The following is a 21242-nucleotide window of genomic DNA, read 5'->3' on the forward strand; positions in this document are numbered from 1 at the left end:
TGTGATCCTCCTGCGTGCTGACAAGATAGGTGTGAATCACTATAACTTCCATTCTATTTTACTTTCTTTTTTCTTTCAAGACAGGTTTCTCTTTCTCTGTATAGCCCTGGTTGTCCGGGAACTTTGTTCTGTAGACCAGGCTGGCCTTGAACTCAGATCTTCCTGCATCTGCCTCCAGAGTGCTGCGTCAAAAGCATGTGCACTACTACCACCTGGCCTTGACTTTTCTTTCTTGTATACAGACTCTAGCCACAGCCTGAATTTTAAGTGGATTAGTTTTCTCAGAGTATAGTGATAAAATGGGTAAACCAATCTAGGAATTTGGCTTCTGAACTAAACTCCTTAGACCTAATCAAATTTGAAAAATGTCACTCATCATAGTTTATAATTCATCTGGGATCTGTATTAGACTTTCAGGTATAAGCAATGACATTTTTTCTTTGCCATGGACAATATGTATATACGAACCCAATGTTCTCAGGTAGTTTATTTAATCAATACATAACAGCAATCAAATCTCAACATAATCCTATTTGTCACCACTTTTCTCCCATTTCTTTGATGCCCACAATACAAAACGTTGGCAATGCCGTATGAGAACCTGAAAATTATCTTAAGAAAATCAGACACTAAATAAAACAAACAAACAAACAAACAAACAAAAAACATCTAAATGAGTATCTATGAATACTACTTTTGCTGCTGGTGTTGTCTACTGAAACAAAGTCTTACTCTGTAGCCTTGATCTGCTTGGAAATTGCTATATGGCCCAGGCTGGTATTAAACTTTCGATCCTCCTGCCTTCACAGTGTTGGGATTTGGAACAATGACCTTAGAGAACTCAAAAGTCAAGTATAAAAAATTGTGTAAAATAAAGAGACAAATTTGATGCTCAGTAATTTCTGACTGTTTTACAACAGAGATCCTATTATTTATATAGGCTTTGACTATATGAAAGTTAAAAGATGGTTTTGTGGGTTTTCTTTTCTTTTTCCTTAGCTCTGTTCTAATGTATCCAAGGTTGGCCATGACTCCAGAACCCCTGCCTCTACCTTGCAAGGCTAGGATTATGGGACATTGGTATATGGTATACCCTGCTTAACAACCCTCCCCCCCTTAGGAGAAATAAAATGGAAATCAAATTAACAATGAAGAGGCTGGTAGAACACTTGCCAACTATTCCCCATGTCCTTGGTTTGACCCCCTCAACACTGTTCCCTACCAAAACCAACCAACCAACCAACCAACCAAAAACCCTTAAACAACTGAGACTACTGCTTCCAAAGTAAACATTACAGATAAGCTGTATTAAAAATGCTTTTCTTTGGCCTCATTTTTGGAAATCCTTATCATACCTTATACGGGCATAGAAATTCACATTCACACACACACACACACCCTCCCTCCCTCACCAATAACAACAACAAACCTCATAGGTTTCCAGATGATTTCACATGCATTCAGACTTGGGAACTGCTGGATTAAACTTAAACAATCACATCAATGCTCAATGAATTCCACTATAAACATATTTTTCTGGGTATGATTATTTTGGGGACATGGATTTATAGAGTGAATATTCTATGAATATAACAATATTCTTCAACTCAGATAATCTGATGAAAATAATCCTGAAGTGTGAAATGTTAGTTGTCAGAGCCAGCTTTTATCTTAAGAACCAATCTTACCATGCCATGATCGAATGTGAATACACCAACATCACGTCCATGATGAATGTGATTCCGTCTAATAATTGGATTTCCATGATTTTTAACCCAAATCCCAGCTAACGCATTATTGGAAATTTCATTATCTTCATATATTCCCTACAACAATGAGAAACAAACATTAGTGCAGTTTCAAAAAAATTAATAAAAAAGAAAGTCCAAACTACAAAAATACCTGTGCATGATCTGTTATATAAAGTCCGACATTTTCACAGTCACTGATGTTACAATGCTTGATAGTGGGACATGCTCCTTGACCACTAACACATACTGCAGAACCAACTATAAGAAAAATTATTTATTCATTAAAAAACCTACTGAGGAACAACACAGGGACTCCACTTTATAAAAAAACACAAAGGCAACACAAACCTGTGCATGTGCTTCGGATGATACAGTGATCAATAATAGGGCTACAGTTTACTGTAATCTCTAAGCAGTGGTGTGCATTGTGATGCTGAGCAGATTTGTCATCAGGGTTGAACTGAAAAGTAGAAATTGTATTTGAAACAACAGCTACTGCATTACCTAATTCGAAAAAAGATTTCAAAATGAAAAATCTTTCTTACTCTTATTGTCATATATCCAACATAAGCATCTTCAGAGCCTTCCATAAAAACAAAAGTTGAGTCTCTAGTGTTTTCAATGATAACCTTGTCTGCCACTTTTCCAGGTGCTGTAGAGAAGACATTTGATACACACAGCTTTATTCTATTCAACCAGTGAGGTATTTATGCAGAGACTCCCCCCAAGGGCAGGGCCTCAGTATCTGGCTCAGGATAGTCTCAAACTCGAGGTCCTCCCAATGCCTCCTCCCAAGTGCCCAGGACAGGCCTATGTCACCATGTAAGGCAAGAAGTGACTTAAAAAAAAAAAAAAAATTAGTATTGGACTGGAGAAAAAGCTCAGTGGTTAAGAGTACTTCCTGCTCTTCAATTCCCAGTTCCCACACCACAACTGCCTGTGTCTCCAGCTCCAGGGATCTGGCCCTCTCTTATGAACTCCCAACACACATGTCCATACTCAAAACACACACACACACACACACATACACATACACATACACACACACACACACACACACACACACACACAGTATCAATATTAAGCAGCAGGACTAATACTGATCTTTTAGTTAACTATGCTTCATTAGTATTTATGACAAATAATCCTATGTATTAGAGACACTGTTTGATTAACACTACACCCAACCTCATATATGGTAATACTTCTAGTAAGATCAAACTATAAACAGTGTAAATATCAAATTCAGGAAACATTAAGAAATAAACAGTCACCACCACCACCAGCAGCAGCAGCAGCAGCAGCCCCAGGAGAGAAAAGATCTCTTTATTAATCAACTAATTTTCAATGGGGACCTCAATTACAAGTTTAAAGTTAAAAGGAGTGAAGTTTCTCTTTTTGGACGGGTGTTGGTATTAGGGCTTGAACAGGTTCTCACACATGTTACACAAACACTATACTGTCAGTGCCCCCTCCTCTTTATGATGGAGACAGGGATGAAAGCAGAGAGGCAGTAAATAAAATTTCATTAGTAAGTAACATTACTAGCTACCTTAAAGTGGTGTGCCAACTGTATTCTCAAAAGAGAAAATCAAAGATGGAGTCAAATCTTGAAATAACTCCTTAGTATTTTAAAGAAACACCTTATTAAAATAAATGTTAGAAATCTGACTAGTACAGAAAGCATTTAAAAGCTAGAATTTGTTTCTTTAAAAACATAGTAATAGGGGCTAGAGATAGAGATGGCTCAGAAGACTTGGGTCCAGGTCCCAGCACTCACATGGAGGCTCACAACCATTTCTAACCCCAGCTCCAGAGGATCTTATTGCCTCTTCTGACCTCTGCAGGCTTCAGGCATGCACATGGCATGCATGCATACATGCATGCATGCATGCATACATACACACACACACACACACACACACACACACACACACACACACACACACACACACACACGGGAACACACAAAATAAAATAAATCTAAAATACAAAGTAGCACAAGAATAAAAATGTAAGCATTAGTGCTAGGGAGGCGGCTGGCTCAGTGGTAGATACTTGTAGAGTAAGTATATACAAGGTCTTGAGTTTGAGCCCCAGAAGCAAAACAAAACAAAACCGAAGAACCCAGTATGCTTGTTTTCAAAGAGGGGAGGGGGAATCACACGACTATGTTTTCTCTTTCAATGAGTAACTGAAAACAACTGGAGGGACCAGTGACATCAACACATACACATCTGTAACTCTAACCCTGCTGCTTTCGTTTCCCTCACATACAAAGTTCTCAAGGATCTCCACTGCTGTGCTTTCCCACCACTGAGGTATTAACAAAGTTCAACTGGATTTTAAGTTACTAGCACTAAAAAAAGCCCCAACATGTAAATTAAATAATAGGAACAAAATGCTAAAATGCTAACAATAATGAGTTTCAAAATACCTGCACCAATCATAGTGATTGGAGATTCAATATATATCCATTCATCAGTATATATTCCAGAATGAACAAAGATAAGCCCATCAAAATGTGCTTCCTGTACTCCACCAAGGGCATCTTCAATAGTATCGTAATACTAGGGAAAAAAAACCAAAAAACAAAAAACAAAAACAAGACAGAAGTATCAGTACAGAGCAGTTACTATCTAAAGTCATAAAACCACAGGACTAGGTGTGTCCACAGTAGTGCAGAATATATGTCATGTAAGAATGGAAAGGGAGACATGGGGGAGGTCAACAGAAACACATTCTATCTGAAAATGCTGTAACAAAACCCCACATGCCAGTTAAAAATAAAAGTGAACATACCAGCATATTTTCTCTTCCTTTGTATCTTGCAGGGTTACTGTAGAAGTGCTCAGCAAATCCTGGCTTTACATGTGCGCCTTTATACTGAAAAGTCAGCAATAAAACAGAACAGTATTCTAAGTCAATGTACCAGTGTAACGCTTACCCCAACTCATGTTCAGTCATTCAGGACAATGAAGAATCTAGTCACTATTATCTAGTAAGATAGGCAGATTTTCAGTGTCGCCACTACTGTTACTTTGGGCTAGGCAACTCATTGAAAGGAAGCTGTCCCATGAAGCAGAGGCTGTTCAGGAACATCCGTGGCCTCTGCCAAACATGATACTAAAGATAAGTGTCCTCTTCTGCTTTGACAGTGTCTCAAGACTGCCAAAAGTTTCGTAACATTTGAGAAAGCAATCACCCCTAACTGAGAAACACTCAAAATGGACTACAAGAAAATTAAAATATGAAGAGTTTGCTGTATGCTTTTAATCCCAGCAAAAGTGAAGGTAGAAACAGGTAGATCTTTGAGAATTCTCAGTCACCCAGGACTACACAGTGAAACCTCATAAAAAACAAACAAACAAAACAAAAAAACAAGAGAAGTAAGGTACATGTGGAATTTTAAAAAGACTAAAACCTACTGATCTATGTACAAAAACAAATCCTTTGGAATCATAGCTGCCCATGCTATTGATGCTTCCTGCTATTTACACTTCCTTCCCTCTGAGACAGTCTTACTATGTGATAGAGGCTAGCCTTCAACTTAGGAGTTTCCTGCCTTAGCATCCTGAGCGCTGGGATTTCGGTGTGTGTGTGTGTGTGTGTGTGTGTGTGTGTGTGTGTGTTGTGTGTGTGTGTGTGTGTGTGTGTGTGTGTGTGTGTGTGTGTGTGTGCATTACTGTGTCCAATTTGCAATCTACTCTTGGATAGATTCATTTAAGTAAAAGCTTTAAATTAGGTATAGTTGTGTGTGGGTGTGTGTGAGTGCAGTTGGCCAGATAATCCAGAAGACAGCAATGGATCCCCTGGAGCTGGAGTCACAGGAAGCTACCAGCTGCCTACGTGGGTGCTGGGATCCAAACTCAAGCCCCTTACAAGAGTAGTGCATGCTCTAACCCCGAGCCATCTTTCTAGCTCTGGATCTATTTACAGACACAAAATGTAGATCTGTATTTTCTGTATTTCATACCAATTGCTGAAAACTCTCTTTCCATGGATTTGGATGTTCATATTCTTCTGGATTAATTTGGTAGAATTTACCAGGTTCAGGATGCATCATAGGGCGGGTATATTCAAATACTTCCATATATAATCGTTTCCTGAAGGGAAAAAAGGAATTAAAGATTTTCTTATAAAATACTCTCTAGATTAATAAAATATTAAATATGTCATCTGAATGACCAAAATTTCAGTAAGGACAGATAAATTAAATAACAAAATAATAGAAATTAGTTAACTGATCAGTTCCTCAGACGGCACTGGCAGTGTAGGGCCTCTGTGTTGTCCAGGCTGGCTCCAAACTCCTGGGCTCAAGAGAGCCTCCTGCCTTACCCTTCTGAGTACCTGGGACCACAGATGTGTGCCACTATGCAGACAAAATACCTTTTTTTCCCCTCAAGACAGGGTCTCACGAAGTACCTCTAGCTGTCCTGGAACTCACTGTGTAGACCAGATTGGCCTAGAACTAAAGATCTACCGGCCTCTGCCTTCGAGTGTTGGGATTTAAGACATGTGTCACTACACCTGGCTAACAAAATATATTTTATGAAATTCTTAATTTAAAAAAGCCAGCAGTGGTGGCATGTACCCTTAATCCCAGTACTTGGGAGGCAGAGGAAGAGGCAGGTGGATCTTTGTCAATTTGAGGTCAGCCTGCTTTACAGTGTGAGTTCTAGGACAGCCAAAGCTGTTTCACAGAGAAACCCTGTCTCAAAACACCAAAAAGACCCTGACTACACACACTCTCCTCTCCTGCTCCATAAAACCCAAGCATAAAAGATAGCACACAGTTTCAATGCATTCATTACTAATGTTTGACGTATTTTTCTTCCAGTCTTTTTTACCTATACATTGTTCATTTTCTTTGATTAATCAGCATAAAACATGTTTTTTAAAAGGTTTTAATTATTTTTTTAAATCTCTGTGTGGGTTAGAGGAGTATGTACATGCCATGCTCATGTGAAGGTCAGAGACTACTTCTGGATCCAGACATCAAATGCAGGCTGTGAGGCTTGGTGGCAAGTGTCTTTCCCTTCTGAAAGGGTAACAAACCTTACTCTGCTCCGTTCACCTTTTGTTTCATGTTGGTTTCTTTTGGACAGAGTTTCAGGCAACCTCAACTTTCCTATGGAGCTGGGGAACTGAGTCTCTTGCCTCTACCATCCAAGCCCTAAGATTATAGGGGTGTACCAGACCTGACTTAAAACCCCTAACTTTGTCTAAAGTAAAATTCACGGCTAGCAGATTTATCTCAATCTTCTAACCAGCATCATACAGTTCACTCATTTCCCTCTTTTTGTAAAAGGTGTGTTTGCAGGACTTCTGGGAGGAGAGTGTGTGTGTGTGTGTGTGTGTGTGTGTGTGTGTGTGTGTGTGTGGTGCTGCTGGGAACCCAACCAGGCCCTCAGAAAGGGCAAGTGACCAATCCTAGTGCCAGACCTTACCTCGTTTCCTTACTGCTGGAAGGAGATCATTTCCACTTCCCTACTCATTACTTACATGTGGTTATGAAAAACTGTGCAAAAAGTGAAAACATTTTCATAAATACAATGACTAGGCTAAAGGGAATGTGTATTTAAAGTTATAAATATAAGCCAGGTGGTGGTGGCACACACGCCTTTAATCCCAGCACTGGGGAGGCAGAGGCAGGTGGATCTCTGTGAGTTCAAGACCAGCCTGGTCTATAAGAGCTAGTACCAGAAGAGGCTCCAAAACCACAGAGAAACCCTGTCTTGAAAAACAAACAAAAAAAGTTATAACTATAACTATTTTTCAGGTATGTATAACGTAACATATATACTCACTGAACTACTAGGTCTAAAGAACTATTTTAAAATTACACTTGGCTGATTCCTCTCCCCCTGCCCTATTTATTCCCAGACAAGAGCTTTTCTGTATAATGGAATTCATGCTGGAGAGCAGGTTGGCTTGGCTTCAAACTCTCAGAGATCTGTCTGCCTCTGACTCCTGAATGCTGGTATCAAAAGCATACAACACTATACACCACTATCACCCAGCCAAATTTTTTTTTTTTTTTTTTTTTTTTTTACTTTGTTTTTGAGACAAGGTCTCATATGTAGCCCAGGCTGGTATTCTTTTTGTAAACCAAACAAACTGACTTTGAACTCTGTCTGTCTCTGCTGGGATTGGGATTAAAGGTTTGGTGCCACCAGCCCAATTAGCCCTGCTTTCAAAAAATGAGGCCCTTGAGGAGCCTGTACCAACACTTGGGCATATCTTTACATGACTCATATCCATGTTCCTGGTGTGCCCTACTTTCTTCCGAGCATCTCTTTCTTTCCTCTCTCCCTCTCCCTCTCTCCTTCTTTCTTCTCCCTCTCTGAGACAGGGCTTCTCTATGTAGCCTTGGCTATCCTGGAACTAACTCTGTAGACCAGGCTGGGTGGGTGGTTGTACACATGCCTCTGATCCCAGCACTTGGGAGGCAAATGCAGAGGCAGACAGATTTCAGGAGTTCAAGGGCAGCCTCGGCTACACAAGATTCTGTCTTCAACACCACACCAGACTGCACAAATAAAACATTTCTTCCCAAATCACTCAGCTGTTAAATCAACTTATAAACAGCCGAAACCATTTCAATTACTGGTTTATAAACATTTCTTGAGTTGACAAGTTCTCCACATTTATGATAATCAGGTAACAGAGTCTATAAACATTTTAATTTTTCTTTTAACTACTTAGCTCTAACTAGAAACTCACACTTCAACTTCCCTACATTTTGGCATTTTAGGCATCACATACTGTATTTCAAGATAACAAGGAGGTTTACACTTACCACAAAATTGGATCATTAGCAAGTTCACTGAAGCGTTTACACACACAAGCGGCTCTACAAAGATCCTGTTCCAGCAAGTAAGAGAAAATTTTTAAAACTACTTCATCTGGCAGTTTCTCCTGAAGATACTGTTCAGCAGGTGCTGCTAAAAAAAGATTAACAAAGTGTAAGCAATGTATTTACCAAGCAATGGTTTCCTTATTAAAGAATAATTTCTATTTTTTGATGAGTTCTATTTTCCTTTTATCTTACATATATTCGTGCGCCCATGCGCCCCCTCCACCCCAACACACAGGGGTTTTTGTTTGTTTTATGTTTAAGGCAGTCTTGAAAAGTTTCCTAAGCTGGCCTTCAACTCACTAACTTAGGGAGGCACTAATTTTCCAACCCTCTAACCCTGCTCATGCCCTTATTAGCCTCCCAAGTAGCTCCGCTTTATGGCTCTACCATCTGGCCTGGCTACTTAAAAAAAAAAAAAAAAAAAAAAGACTTTTATATGAAAATAAGGCAGGAGTTGGCACTGCTCTTGCAGGGGACCTGTGCTTGGTTTTCAGCACCCATAACCAGAAACTCAAAACCTCCTGTAAACCCAGGTCCAGGAAACCCAATGCCTTCTTCTAGCCTATTCAGGCAATTGTAATTAATACCCTCTCCACAGAAACACATACACCCATAATTAAAAATAAAAAATAAGTCTTAAAAAAATTCAAGGAGGTAAAGCTTAGGGTCCTAACATTCTTAATAGTAACTACTCTTAACATTCAGATAATATTTAATTTATAACTGTTCATATCAAATTTGTATTCATTTATAATTTGAGACAGTGTTTCTTATATGGCTGTCCTGGAAATCTCTATGATAAAGACCAGGATGCCTTTGAACTCACAGTGATCCACCTGCTTCTGCCTCCTGAGTGCTGAAATTAAAGGCATGTACCTTTAAAACTCATTTTTTTTTCTTACTCCTTAGCTTCCCACTTTCCCATTCAAAATACCTGATAAATCTTGTGACTTTCCAGACACTCTGGCACGCTTTGCTCGATGACCAAAGTTTTCTGTAGTTGAAGTTGAGGCACCCTTCAGAACCAGAAAGAAAATTTATCAATCAAGTATTTCTCAAAAATTCTGCCCCCCCCCCCCGCCCCGTTCTTTCATTGCCAAAACAATTACAATTACCTCCATACTGTTCTTTGTAGGGCACGCTGTTCTTTTTGGCAAGAGAGTTTTTCTACGAAGTTGGTATGGACTATTTTGTGCACCAGGACCTGATTCTTCTGCAACCATATCTGCAGGAACATCATCTGTAAAAGAGAAAAGAAACATGGATTCTCTATTTTTAATAAAAATTTCAAATTTGGCAAGAGAAAGGAACAAGAGATTTTTTTGTATGGAATTCCAGCCAACTGGTTGTCTATCTGACAGATGATAGACGTCTTGTAACGCTTGGAAGACATTAAAAAAAGGAGAGAAAGTGGAGATGCCCTAGTTAAGGAGAGGAGCAGGATGGAACAGTGAGGTGAGCAGACTGGCTGGCAAGGGTACCATTCCAACAGTCAATCCTGTGTACCAGACACCAACTAGGGTGAAAAGGACACCCACAGAGAGTGCTCTGAGATCTGGTGCTAGAGATGAAGAGTATGAAAGAAATCTGCCACAGGTGGGGGGGGGGGCGCGCTGAGGTAGACAGGAAGAGGTGATGGCAGAGACAGATTATGAGTAACAACAGAGTGACATGATGGGCAAATAAGTACACAAGATAACTGAAGCCATGTTTCTCTTAAAGAGAACAGCTGTAATTATAAAAACAGAAAGCACAGATAAGCCTTTTGATGTTGAGACTGGAATAAAGGTATAAAGTGTGAACTCATGATTTTTGATCACAGATATAGAACACAGATGTAAATATTTGTGTGCATGGAAAATGTGCTTATCACCCTTAGCTCTCTCCACATCTGAAAACAAGAAACTTCCCAAAGTAATGAGCATGACTAATAGCTAGATCTTGCTTCTGAGTAACTTTTTTTTTTTTAAGAAAAGGAAGATTTCATAATCGTTGAAAAAATGGTAGACCCCAGGGTTGGAGCAGGAAAAGCACAAAAGAATATCTCATAGCAAAATTAAAGTACTCAAAAATTGATGAGGTCACATAAAATGAGGCAGAAGTGAACTTGAAAAGGTAAAATTATGCTGGAGCATCAAGAGTAACCAAAGCAAAGGTATAATCCATAAATCCACAGTGATACAAATAAGCTGAAAAGTATGACAAGCAAGGTATTTAAAGTTATCTACCCAGAGATTAAGACGTGAAGCAGGATAAATGTCAACCACATTGAGAGCACAAAGTTAACATCAGTAACAGACAAACGGAAACTGCACCACTTGATAGATAGCACATAATACAATTTCTATGGTATCCCTGACAAAGATGTACAACATGAAGACTCAAATAAGCCCAATTTTTTTTTTCTGAAGTAAAATGGTTTCTGTCAAAACAAAGTACAAAAGCTGTTCTGTACAATTCGAAGAGACAGGGCAGATAAATGTAACCTGTGGTTCTTGTGGGTACAATGCTATACTCCCCTGCTCACCACCAGTTAGTGAAACCTGGAAACCTAGAGACTGGAAAGCAGGGTGTGTCGGTGTTAAGTCATGGTTCTTAAGGAGAAAGTCTTGTTTGTAGGACACACAAATGGAGAAGTAGGATGTAAAGGGGATTTAACTTTAAAAGGACTGGGGGCCTCTCTACAGCTAATTCTCTAAGTTTGGATTAAAAAAAAATCTTAAAAGAAGAAAGATGGTTAGGAAAAAATGACTGCAACACATTACAAAGGGGCAATTTGTTCACAAATCAGTACATGCTCAACAGGCTGTGGTGGTACATAAGATGTGGAAGACAGGTCTAAATTAAGGACATATAAATAAAAACAACAGTGAGATCAATAAATTTATGTCATTTTACACACACACACACACACACACACACACACACACACACAGAGTTTTTCAAGACTGGTTTTTCTGTGTAGCCCAGGCTAGCCTTGAACTCAGAGATCCACCTGCCTCTCTGCCTAAAGACATGCTCTACTGCCATCTGGCTGATAATTTTTATCTACCAAATTAGCAAAGATACAATAGATAGTTTACATACTATAACCATCAAGGCTAAGAGGAAAGACTTTTCATTGCTTCAGAAGGCATTGTGGCAAGCTGTAACTTAGCTATCCATCCATTTCTGACAGCTGATCTCACAGATGTTGTCACACACACTCAGCAAAGCAGTAGCATGTACCAAGACATTCATCATAGTAGCTGTCCTACTACAGGACAACAGCGAAGATGTTCACTGTAAGACAGATCACAATGGGCTAATTGTGTGGCTGTTACAAATATAAAGCAATTCTATCCAGTGTGATGAAGTACTATCTCCAATATACAGGTTGGCATACAAATCAGGGCTACCAGCACTCGGGAGACAGAGGCAGGTGGATCTCTGTGAGTTCAAGGCCAGCCTGATATAAAGAGTGAGTTCCAGGACAGCCAGGGCTGCACTGAAAAACTGTGTTTGGAAAAAAAAAAAAATCAATACACCAAGCAAACAAGCAAAAAAGCCCAAAACAAACAAATCAGGGCTGGGATTGTAGTTTAAGAAGAGTGCCCATTATGTACAAGGCCCAAACTGCAAAACTCAGACAAAACCATTAAAAAAACAACCAAACACAAACCCTGTACATATATGTACACATGGGACTTGTTCAGGGGACACACACTATCCATGGAACAGAAGTTAGCTTGAACAGATTCTTATTGACTAATGAAAAAATAGTGACTGGAGAGATGGCTCAGTGAAAACACTGGCGGCTCTTCCAGATGATCCAGGTTCAATTCCCAGTACCTACACAGGGGGGTTCACAGCTCTAGTTCCAGATGATCTGGCACCTTTTGTCCTTTTCAGTTACTAGGCAGACAAAATACTCAAGTTCATAAAATAAAAAAATTGTTCTTCCTGGCTTAATTCAAACTATCAGATAACCAACAGACAAGAAATGGGGCCCCCTACAGACACACACTCCAAAAGAAAATAATAAAAACCGCAGAATACGTGCTTGGCAATTTCTTAATGAATTAATAGACTTAGCCACTGAGTATCAGTCATCCCTAGATAATAAAAGAGAAACCAGACCTTATTTCCTTAAAGAAGAACATAAACCAGAGGCACAGCAGCCAACTGAGCAGAAAGCTTAGTTGTTACTATTTCCTTTACACATTGTTTTCAGCTGGGTGTCAGGGCATAACATGCAGGAGGCTAAGGCTGGGGTAGCAAGAGTTTTGAGGCTTCTCTGGGATACATTAACAAAATGTGTTCTTTTTGTTGTATTTCATGCAGGGTTTCTGTGTAGCCTTGGCTGTCCTGGAACTCACTCTGTAGACCAGGCTGACCTTGAATACAGAGATGGACCTGACTTTGCCTCCTGAGTGCTGGAATCAAAGGCATGAATTACCACCACTTAGCATTTTAACACCATTTTCAAACACAACTTCAAAAATTTTGCACTGGAGTTAGAAAATATTGACATTCTTAAGTATTTGTGGAGTCCTTCCTTCCTTTGTGCTTTAATGTGATTAGTTTTTACATATATTTGTATGTGTCGAAAAGGAACATGCACAGCCTTTTATCTTTTCTTTTAAAAGATTTTATTTATTTATTATGTATTCAACATTCTGCTTCCATGTATATCTGCACACCAGAAGAGGGCAACAGTACTCATAACAGACGGTTGTGAGGCACCATGTGGTTGCTGGGAATTGAACTCAGGACCCATGGAAGAGCAGTCAGTGCTCTTAACCTCTGAGCCATCTCTCCAGCCCCCAGTCTTTTATGTTTTAAACAAGGTTTGATACATATTAGGAAGGAACTCTACCAATTGAGGCATATCTCCAGCCCTTATAGCCTACACTTTAGAGTACAATAAAGCTACATTTTAGAGTACATTTTAAAATCTCTAAAAAGTAAGTTTTTAATATGTTGTTCAAATATTCTATCTGTCCTTTCTTATAAGTGGAGCTAGTGTGGTTATCTACTGGCTTCAGAAGGAAATAGGCTAAAATCTCTCACTGAGTCTCAAGGTAGTAAACTTTTGTCTTAATACTCACCCCCCCCTTTTTTTTTTTTTTTTGATTTTTCTCTGTAGCTTTGGAGGTTGTCCTAGAACTCTCTCTGTAGACCAGGCTGGCCTCAAACTCACAGAGACCCACTAGCCTCTGCCTCCCGAGGGGTTGGAATTAAAGGCGTGCACCACCAATGCCAGAGTCTTATCTTAATACTCTTAAATGTTAAGTGGATAAAGATCAAAGTTATTCACTAATTTCTGGTGAATTGTTCAATTTGTCATTATGTAATAGCTCTCTTTATTCTTTTTCTTAAAAAATATAGACAAGCATGCTAATCTAAGAATCATCTTAGGGACTACCATCACCCTTTCTGAGACAGGGTTGTGTTAGATAACCACATATCCTTGGAACTAGTGATGTAGACCAGGTTGGCCTCAAACTTGGGATGACCCTCCCACCTGTTCTTAGGTTGGCAAGCACTACCAAGCTCAACTTTTGCAAGTTGATTTGGCTTACCTTTTCACACTGGTCTGTTAAAACTTCATCATGCTTTATTTCTTTCTTTCATCTCTTAGGGCACTTCTTTTTTATTTAATTTTGTTTCTTAATGTATGTGAATTCACAGGCCAACTTTCAGTAGTTACCCATGTTTCCAATTTCTAAGCCACATATCAGAGCCTGTGCAAGCTGTTTTAAACAAAGTCCAATGTCACACTTTAGCAGGGCAGTGGTGGCTCACGCCTTTAATCCCAGAGCTCTGGAGGCAGATGCAGGCAGATTTGAGTTTGAGGCTAGCCTGGTCTACAGAGTGAGTTCCAGGACAGCTAGGGATACACAGAGAAACCCTGTTTGAGAAAAACAAAACAAAACAAAAAGTTGCTTTGGTATGTTTTTCTTTACTATAATAGAACAGAGACTAAAACAGTTGCCTTAATTGTTTTTACCTTTGCTATATCATAATTGTAACCTCCGAGGACAAGAGCCCTCTTTATAGCTTCACTTTTTCAGTTCAGTACCTATACAGACTCAGTAAATGTTGACTCCTCTGATAGACCAAGAATTACTTAATTTCCATAACTACTGAGAACTACAATCTTTATTGAAGAATGGACAGATAGGAATTGACTTAACTTTTTCTTCCTCCAAATTTACAATTTTTTACATTATTTTTGCTTCTTCCTAAAATTATAGAGAAGTATTCCCCAAGACAGAGCTGGCACACAAGAATAGATAAAACATTATTATATAAATAAGCAAGACAATATATAAAGTCAAAAACCAGGCAGCTGTCAAATACTTACTAACTCAATTAGGGTCTTGCTATGTAACCCTCCACTTAGATATATATGTGATCTCAAAAGCAAGAATAGCAACCAAAGTTAATATGCAGTTCAACAGAATGATATATATATATATATATATATATATGTGTGTGTGTGTGTGTGTGTGTGTGTGTGTGTGTGTGTGTGTGTGTGTGTGTGTGTGTGTGTATGTGCGCACATATAATAAAAATTTATTTTTACATTTCTAGACTTTTCTTCAAATCATATATATTAGAATTTTCACTATGAATTGGAGCCACTAGGGTTAAGGAAGGCCTTCAGAAAATAAACAAGTTTCTTAATTTAACAACTTTACAATTAAGTAGCAATGAAAACCTATTAGGATAACAACAATCTGGTGTCTATCCAGCCTAAGGATGGATGGATATATATCTCCATATCAAAAGGTTTGCAAAATATAGTTTACAGAAATTAACATACAGAAGTTATCCTTTCCACACACACAGACTACCTATATTCCAAACTACTTACAGAGACACAGAGCAGACTGGAAACAGTCAAGTCTGTGCTGGTGACAACCGTGTGTTTAGAAACAGCTCCGAGTCTTACAGTGCAAAGCATTACCACTTGACAACTGTTTCTAACACAGTGGAAAAACACTACAGCTCCAATTAAAAATATACATGAACAAACTAAAATCAAGAGAACACTTATTTTAAATATTCTGTAATTTAAATACTTTTACCTAAAACAGAGGTATTTTAAGATAGAATCCAAAAGTAAGTATTTTAAGTCTGCTTTTAAAAAAGTTGACCTGCTGTACTTTGTAATCAGATCCTGGTTATATTTATGTTACAAATTTTTAAAATTTAACCATTAGGTACAATGCTACATAATAACCTGCAGTAATATATTTGTTTATATAAACAGGTACACGTGTCTGTTAAATTTTCACCATCACATACTGTGGGGATTAGTTTAATCCTTTAAGACAAAGGAACAAACAAAATAGCCCCACACTTTGACTATTCAAAAATATAATCACTTTGGCTATTCTCTAACAACTTTCTCCGAGAAGCCAAATCATTGCTGTTATAAACATCAGAAAGCGAATGAGAGTTCATTTCTACTGAACAAACTTATGACTTTTTGTTCTAAACTGCATGGCATAAAGCTTGGCTAACAAGGATCTGCTGAATGAGTGAATAATGAATGGCTGTGCCATGCATGGTGCTGTAACTGAGTGGCTGTGCTGCTCTTTTAGAGGGAATTTTGTCAATCTGTCATATTGCAGCATGCATGAAGAGTCAGAAAGCTCAGACTAGCCTTCATCATCTTATACAGCACAACACTGAGGTTCATGTTTGGTGTGCCATCCAATTCATGAGAAAACTACATTAAAAGTGATAGAGTAATCTTGCTCAATGGAATGGTGTTATTTTTGTCAAAATTACTGATAGTATCTAAAAAGAAAATCTCTATTCCAGAACTGACTGAATTTCATAGCTTTAATTTGAAAACTCTTATCTCTGAATTTTGACAGAGGCCAATCCAAGTTTACATTTCCTTGGGATTATCTTAGCTCTTTCCTGTTACACATCACAAGCCGTTTCTCAAGCTTTCAGGGAAAGGAGTGTAAAACAGCCCCTTCTCCTTGTAAAATGGAACATCATAAAAATTCTTGAATTTACTTTTATTTATTAGTGTGTGTCTGTATGAATGCATATCACGTGTGGAGGTTAGAGGAAAACACTTGGGAACTTCTAATGTGGATTCCAGGGACTGAACTATCAGGCTTCCTTCCATGGTAAGCATTTTAACCTGCCAATTCATCTTGCAAGCCTAAAAATTCTTTCTTCCAGAAGGTATTTCTTCTCTTTTCATACTGTTCTTCAGTTTTGCATCTTTATTATTCCTCAACTGTCAACATCTATAAACATACTCCTATTCTACTGAACAAGAAAAAATTATTTTTTAAAGTTAGTGACCTTTCTAAGGTTGCTTTGAGACAATGTCTCATTATGTAGCAAGGCTAGCCTTGAACTCAGAGTTCCTCCTGCTTTGCCTCATGAGTATTAAGATTAAAGGTGTGAGCCACCATGTCCAGCAACTTGCATATATTTTAATTATTTCCAAGTTCAATCCAAGATTCTAGTTTAACTAAGCAGTGTTATACCTATGTGAAAGCTCATGTGACTAGGTATTTATCATCAGAATGACCACTGCTCCAAATTGACAATGAACTCAATCTCAAATTTTCTCCTAAGCACATAGCTTAGGAGAAAAAGTCTTTTGTTGGTTTATATTTAATGCAAAAAGAATAACCAAGATCAGCAAAGTATGAAGAGCAAGATGAGACTAAGGCTATTTTGTTTTATTGTTCTTAAAATTTATTGAGTGTATGGGTGGATGTTTGGTATGGTGGAGCCCCTGCAATTGAAGGTACAGGTGATTATGAAGGAACAGAGCTCAGATCCTTTCATGACCAACAAGTGCTCCTAACCACTGAGCCATCTGTCTGGCTCCTATTTCATCCTTACAGCCATCATTAAATATCTAACCTCACGCTGGAGAGATGGTTCATCGATTAAGAGTACCCATTCTTTTTTTTTTTTTTTTTTACATTCCAATCACAGCTCTCCCTCTCACCCCCACTTGATGTTCTTGCAGTAGACCCAAATTTGATTCCCAGCACCCACACTGCAGCTCATAAGCTTTCTGTAACTCCAATTCCTCCTTTTGGCCTCCTCAGGGACCAGGCACACAGGTGGTCAGAAAACTATCACCTTTACTTTTTGAATGTCACCTAAGACAACTACTGTAGTTGGAAGAAGGAAAGCAAATGGGGAAGAGGCATCATCAATTCTTTTTCCATAGTATTATAGTTAACTACAACTATAGTACAATGTCTAGTAATGTTTCTACAAATGAAACAAACCAAAACCCAAAAACCCAACATCCCCTAGCAAGCCAGTCATGGTAGCACAAGGCCACAACACAGCACTCAGATAGCTAAGGCAGGAGGATGATCATTTGTGACCCATCTAGGTTTTACAGCTTATACTGCTAACTAAGGCACTATCCAAATACAAACTTTGTATTAAGCACCACTGAGTACACTTGGCAGCAGTAGTATTTTAGAGGCCTATAGAAAACACAATGCAGTGGGACACACACCTTCTAAGAATCATTTTCTAAAGAGGTAACTCCTTAGATGTTTTCATTTAGTAAAAGAATATCAATATTAAGTAGAGACAGTACAGTACAATATAATGATACAAGAGTTCTAGAAAGACTGGCCTTTGTTTAGAATTCAGTATTAGCCCCATTCTGTCTGTTCAGAAAGTTTCGTGTGTGTGTTGACAGTGTCTCTCACTGGCTGGAACAGCTGGCCAGTAAGCCCCTGGGGTCCTCCTGTCTCTGCCACCCCAATACTGGGATTACATGGCTTCTGGGTATAGCTGATTTATATGGATACTGAAGATCTGAACTTAGGTCTTCATGCTTACACAGTGTTTTAACCAACTTCCTTTAATGATTTTCAGTTCATCTACAAAATGGAGACCAGTAAGTAGGCCAGCAGGAAGGCTGACCACCTGAATTTAATGCCCAGAGTCCACGATGGAAGAACTACTGAAGGGGTGCTTGTACACACCTGCTCACTCAAACATCACCCAACACAAAAAAATCTTAAATTTAAGTAAACAGAGATGTGCCCTGGTTGTCCACGTTAGTATTTATTGTGATGACTGATAACGGTACCTGCTAAAGACATCATCTCAATTTTAGCTATTATCATAACTGAAATGGGACACTAAAAGTTGCAAAATGTACACAAGTTATTTCAAATTCCAGGTAAAGGATTTTTTTTTTTTAAATTACCCCATCTAATATTTGGAAAATCCTATGGGGCAGAAATAATGATTACAAAATACACTTCATGATAGGTCTCAAAGAGCAAAAATTAGAGTTAAAATCATAAATGCCGTCTCCTCCTTTAAACTCTAGCAGTCATTTTGTAAAGGTTGTAAAATAGCCAACAATGTAGGACATTTGGTAAAGCTGTAAAAAAGTCAACAATGTTGCCAGTTAGTGTTTTTTTTTTTTTATTATAAAAGTGCAAATACAACAAAGGACAACTGTCACAGTGAATGTCAAAACAATGGCCTTCATTGTAGGTCACAAGGGAAGTAACTACTCTTCATTAAACTTTCAAACACGAGGGAAGGTAGAATAAAAAAATACAGAAATAAGACGATGACACAGTATCTAGCAAGTAATGCAGTTGCCTTATAGAAGAAAGAGGAAAGAAGCTCCAAGATAAAAAAGTAGCCACTCAATCTTTGAAGAAGAATCAATGTTTTTCCAGGAGTAATAGACAATGATAAAAGCAACACATGATATTTAAAAACAGTCCACTGAGACTGATGTGATGGCTCAGAGGTTAAAAGCAGACTGCTCTTCCAAAGGACCTGGATTCAATTTTTAGTAACCACATAGTAGCTCATGAATGTTTGTAACTCTGGTCCCAAGGGATCTGACATGTTCTAATGGCCTCTGAGAGCACCAGGCATGTAAGTGGTACAAAAACATAGATGCAGGCAAAAATACCCATATACATAAAACAACAGTCTATCAATCTTAACTAGGAAGAATCCCCTTTGAGTGGCCCAGAGGTAGGGTAATACTATGTACTGGAGAAGAAGGTATACTTCTGGTACATATTTAGCATCCATAAGATGAATACAAGTATAACCTGTATTAACTTCTATACTCAATGCACACACAAATTACTGAAAAACTTTGAACACTTTGCACACATTACCAATATACATTAAGATTTTTTTTCTTTTTACCTGCATGTATGTGTATGTGAGGGTGCCAGATCCCCTGGAACAGGAGTTACAGACAGTTGTGAACTGCCATGTGGGTGCTGGGAACTGAACTCTGGTCCTTCGGAAGAGCAGTTGGTGCTCTTAACCTCTGAGTCACCTCTCCAGTTCCCACTACAGACATTCTTAACTTTCATAATATCTTAGTTTCATAATGTCTTAGTTCCTATTGCTGCAATGAAACACCATAACCAAAGAGCAAGTTGAGGAGGAAAGGGCTTATTTGGCTTATACTTCAACCATTGGAGGAAGTCAGGACAGGAACTCAAAGCAGGGCTGTAATCTGGAGGCAGGAGCCATGGACGGATGCTGTTTACTGGCTTGCTCAGCCTGCTTTCTTACAAAACCTAGGACTACCAGCCCAGGGGTGGCACCACCCATAATTGGCTGGGCTTTCTCCAATTGATCACTAATTGAGAAAATGTCTTACAGCTGGAACTCATGGAGGCATTTCCTCAGCTGAGGTTTATTCCTCTCTAATGTTTCTAGCTTGTGTCAAGTTGACACACAAAACCAGCCAGTACAATGCAAATGCAAAATTTATCTAGGACAGTGTTTCAATGAAAAGCAAGAACTGAGAATATCATCATTATACTAAAGGACCTTAAGCTATCAACCAAAAGGTTTAAGGGAATTAAGTTGATCACCACAGCAAACTCAACAGACATCTAAAAGTAACTCAGAAATGACTGGGTGAGCTCGGAATGGCCCAATGATCTTCTTTACTCAAAAGCTACTACTTGGAGCCATCTGTCTTAATGCACAAGTCTTTCAATTAGGACAACAAAGTTCCAAGTTTACACACCTAATAGTATATGCACATTTACTTTCTAGAGATTTCAAAAATAGGGAGCCAGAGAAACAGCACGGCAGTTAGGTTGTGTACTTCTGTGCAGAGGACCTGAGTTCATTCCTAGCATCTACATCTAGTTACTCACAACCTCTGTATTCCTAGCTGTAGAAGGATCAGATTCTTCTAGTCTCTGAAGGTAGCTATACTCAAATACAGACATGGAGACATCTGTTGAGAAAAAAGACATACCTGGAATAGTCTATTACATTCCATATATACAAACTGCTGCACTAGACAAAGTATCAGACCGTGTAAGACAATTAAAAGACTACAAATATAAAATGAGATGCTTTATCAGTAGTAGAAATGATTTATATAAAAGAAGCTATACACAGGCATGTGTTATCACAGAAGAGATGGGAGATGATGATTAGGAGTTAAGGCTACATAGGTGGAGTTGGAAGCTAGCCTGAGGTAAATGAAAAACCTGTTTCAAAGGTTTAGAGAGGCCTTAGCTAAATTAATAGCACCTGTTGCTTTTGCAGACTACCTGGGTTCAACTCCCAGAATCTACATGGTAACTGACAACCATCTGTAATCCAGTTACAAGGGG

General features: G+C 38.6%; 1 protein-coding gene across 2 annotated transcripts in view; it reads right to left on the minus strand.

The window, feature by feature from the left end:
- Nucleotides 1–21242, minus strand: part of Fbxo11 (F-box protein 11) — a 71883-nt gene that overhangs the window by 17666 nt on the left and 32975 nt on the right. Inside the window, exons 2-11 of one of the 2 annotated variants that reach the window (XM_027417998.2) lie at nucleotides 9729–9853; nucleotides 9548–9629; nucleotides 8554–8698; nucleotides 5728–5857; nucleotides 4554–4637; nucleotides 4189–4321; nucleotides 2297–2403; nucleotides 2100–2211; nucleotides 1903–2009; nucleotides 1689–1826 (exon numbers count right to left, since the gene is read on the minus strand). In XM_027417998.2, the coding sequence (XP_027273799.1) occupies nucleotides 1689–1826; nucleotides 1903–2009; nucleotides 2100–2211; nucleotides 2297–2403; nucleotides 4189–4321; nucleotides 4554–4637; nucleotides 5728–5857; nucleotides 8554–8698; nucleotides 9548–9629; nucleotides 9729–9836 (1146 nt within the window). In that variant the 5' untranslated portion in view covers nucleotides 9837–9853. The remainder of the gene's footprint in view (nucleotides 1–1688; nucleotides 1827–1902; nucleotides 2010–2099; nucleotides 2212–2296; nucleotides 2404–4188; nucleotides 4322–4553; nucleotides 4638–5727; nucleotides 5858–8553; nucleotides 8699–9547; nucleotides 9630–9728; nucleotides 9854–21242) is intronic. The other variant, XM_027417997.2, reaches the window with a different exon arrangement.

The sequence above is a fragment of the Cricetulus griseus genome, chromosome 5 (assembly GCF_003668045.3).
Source record: "Cricetulus griseus strain 17A/GY chromosome 5, alternate assembly CriGri-PICRH-1.0, whole genome shotgun sequence".
NCBI lineage: Eukaryota > Metazoa > Chordata > Mammalia > Rodentia > Cricetidae > Cricetulus > Cricetulus griseus.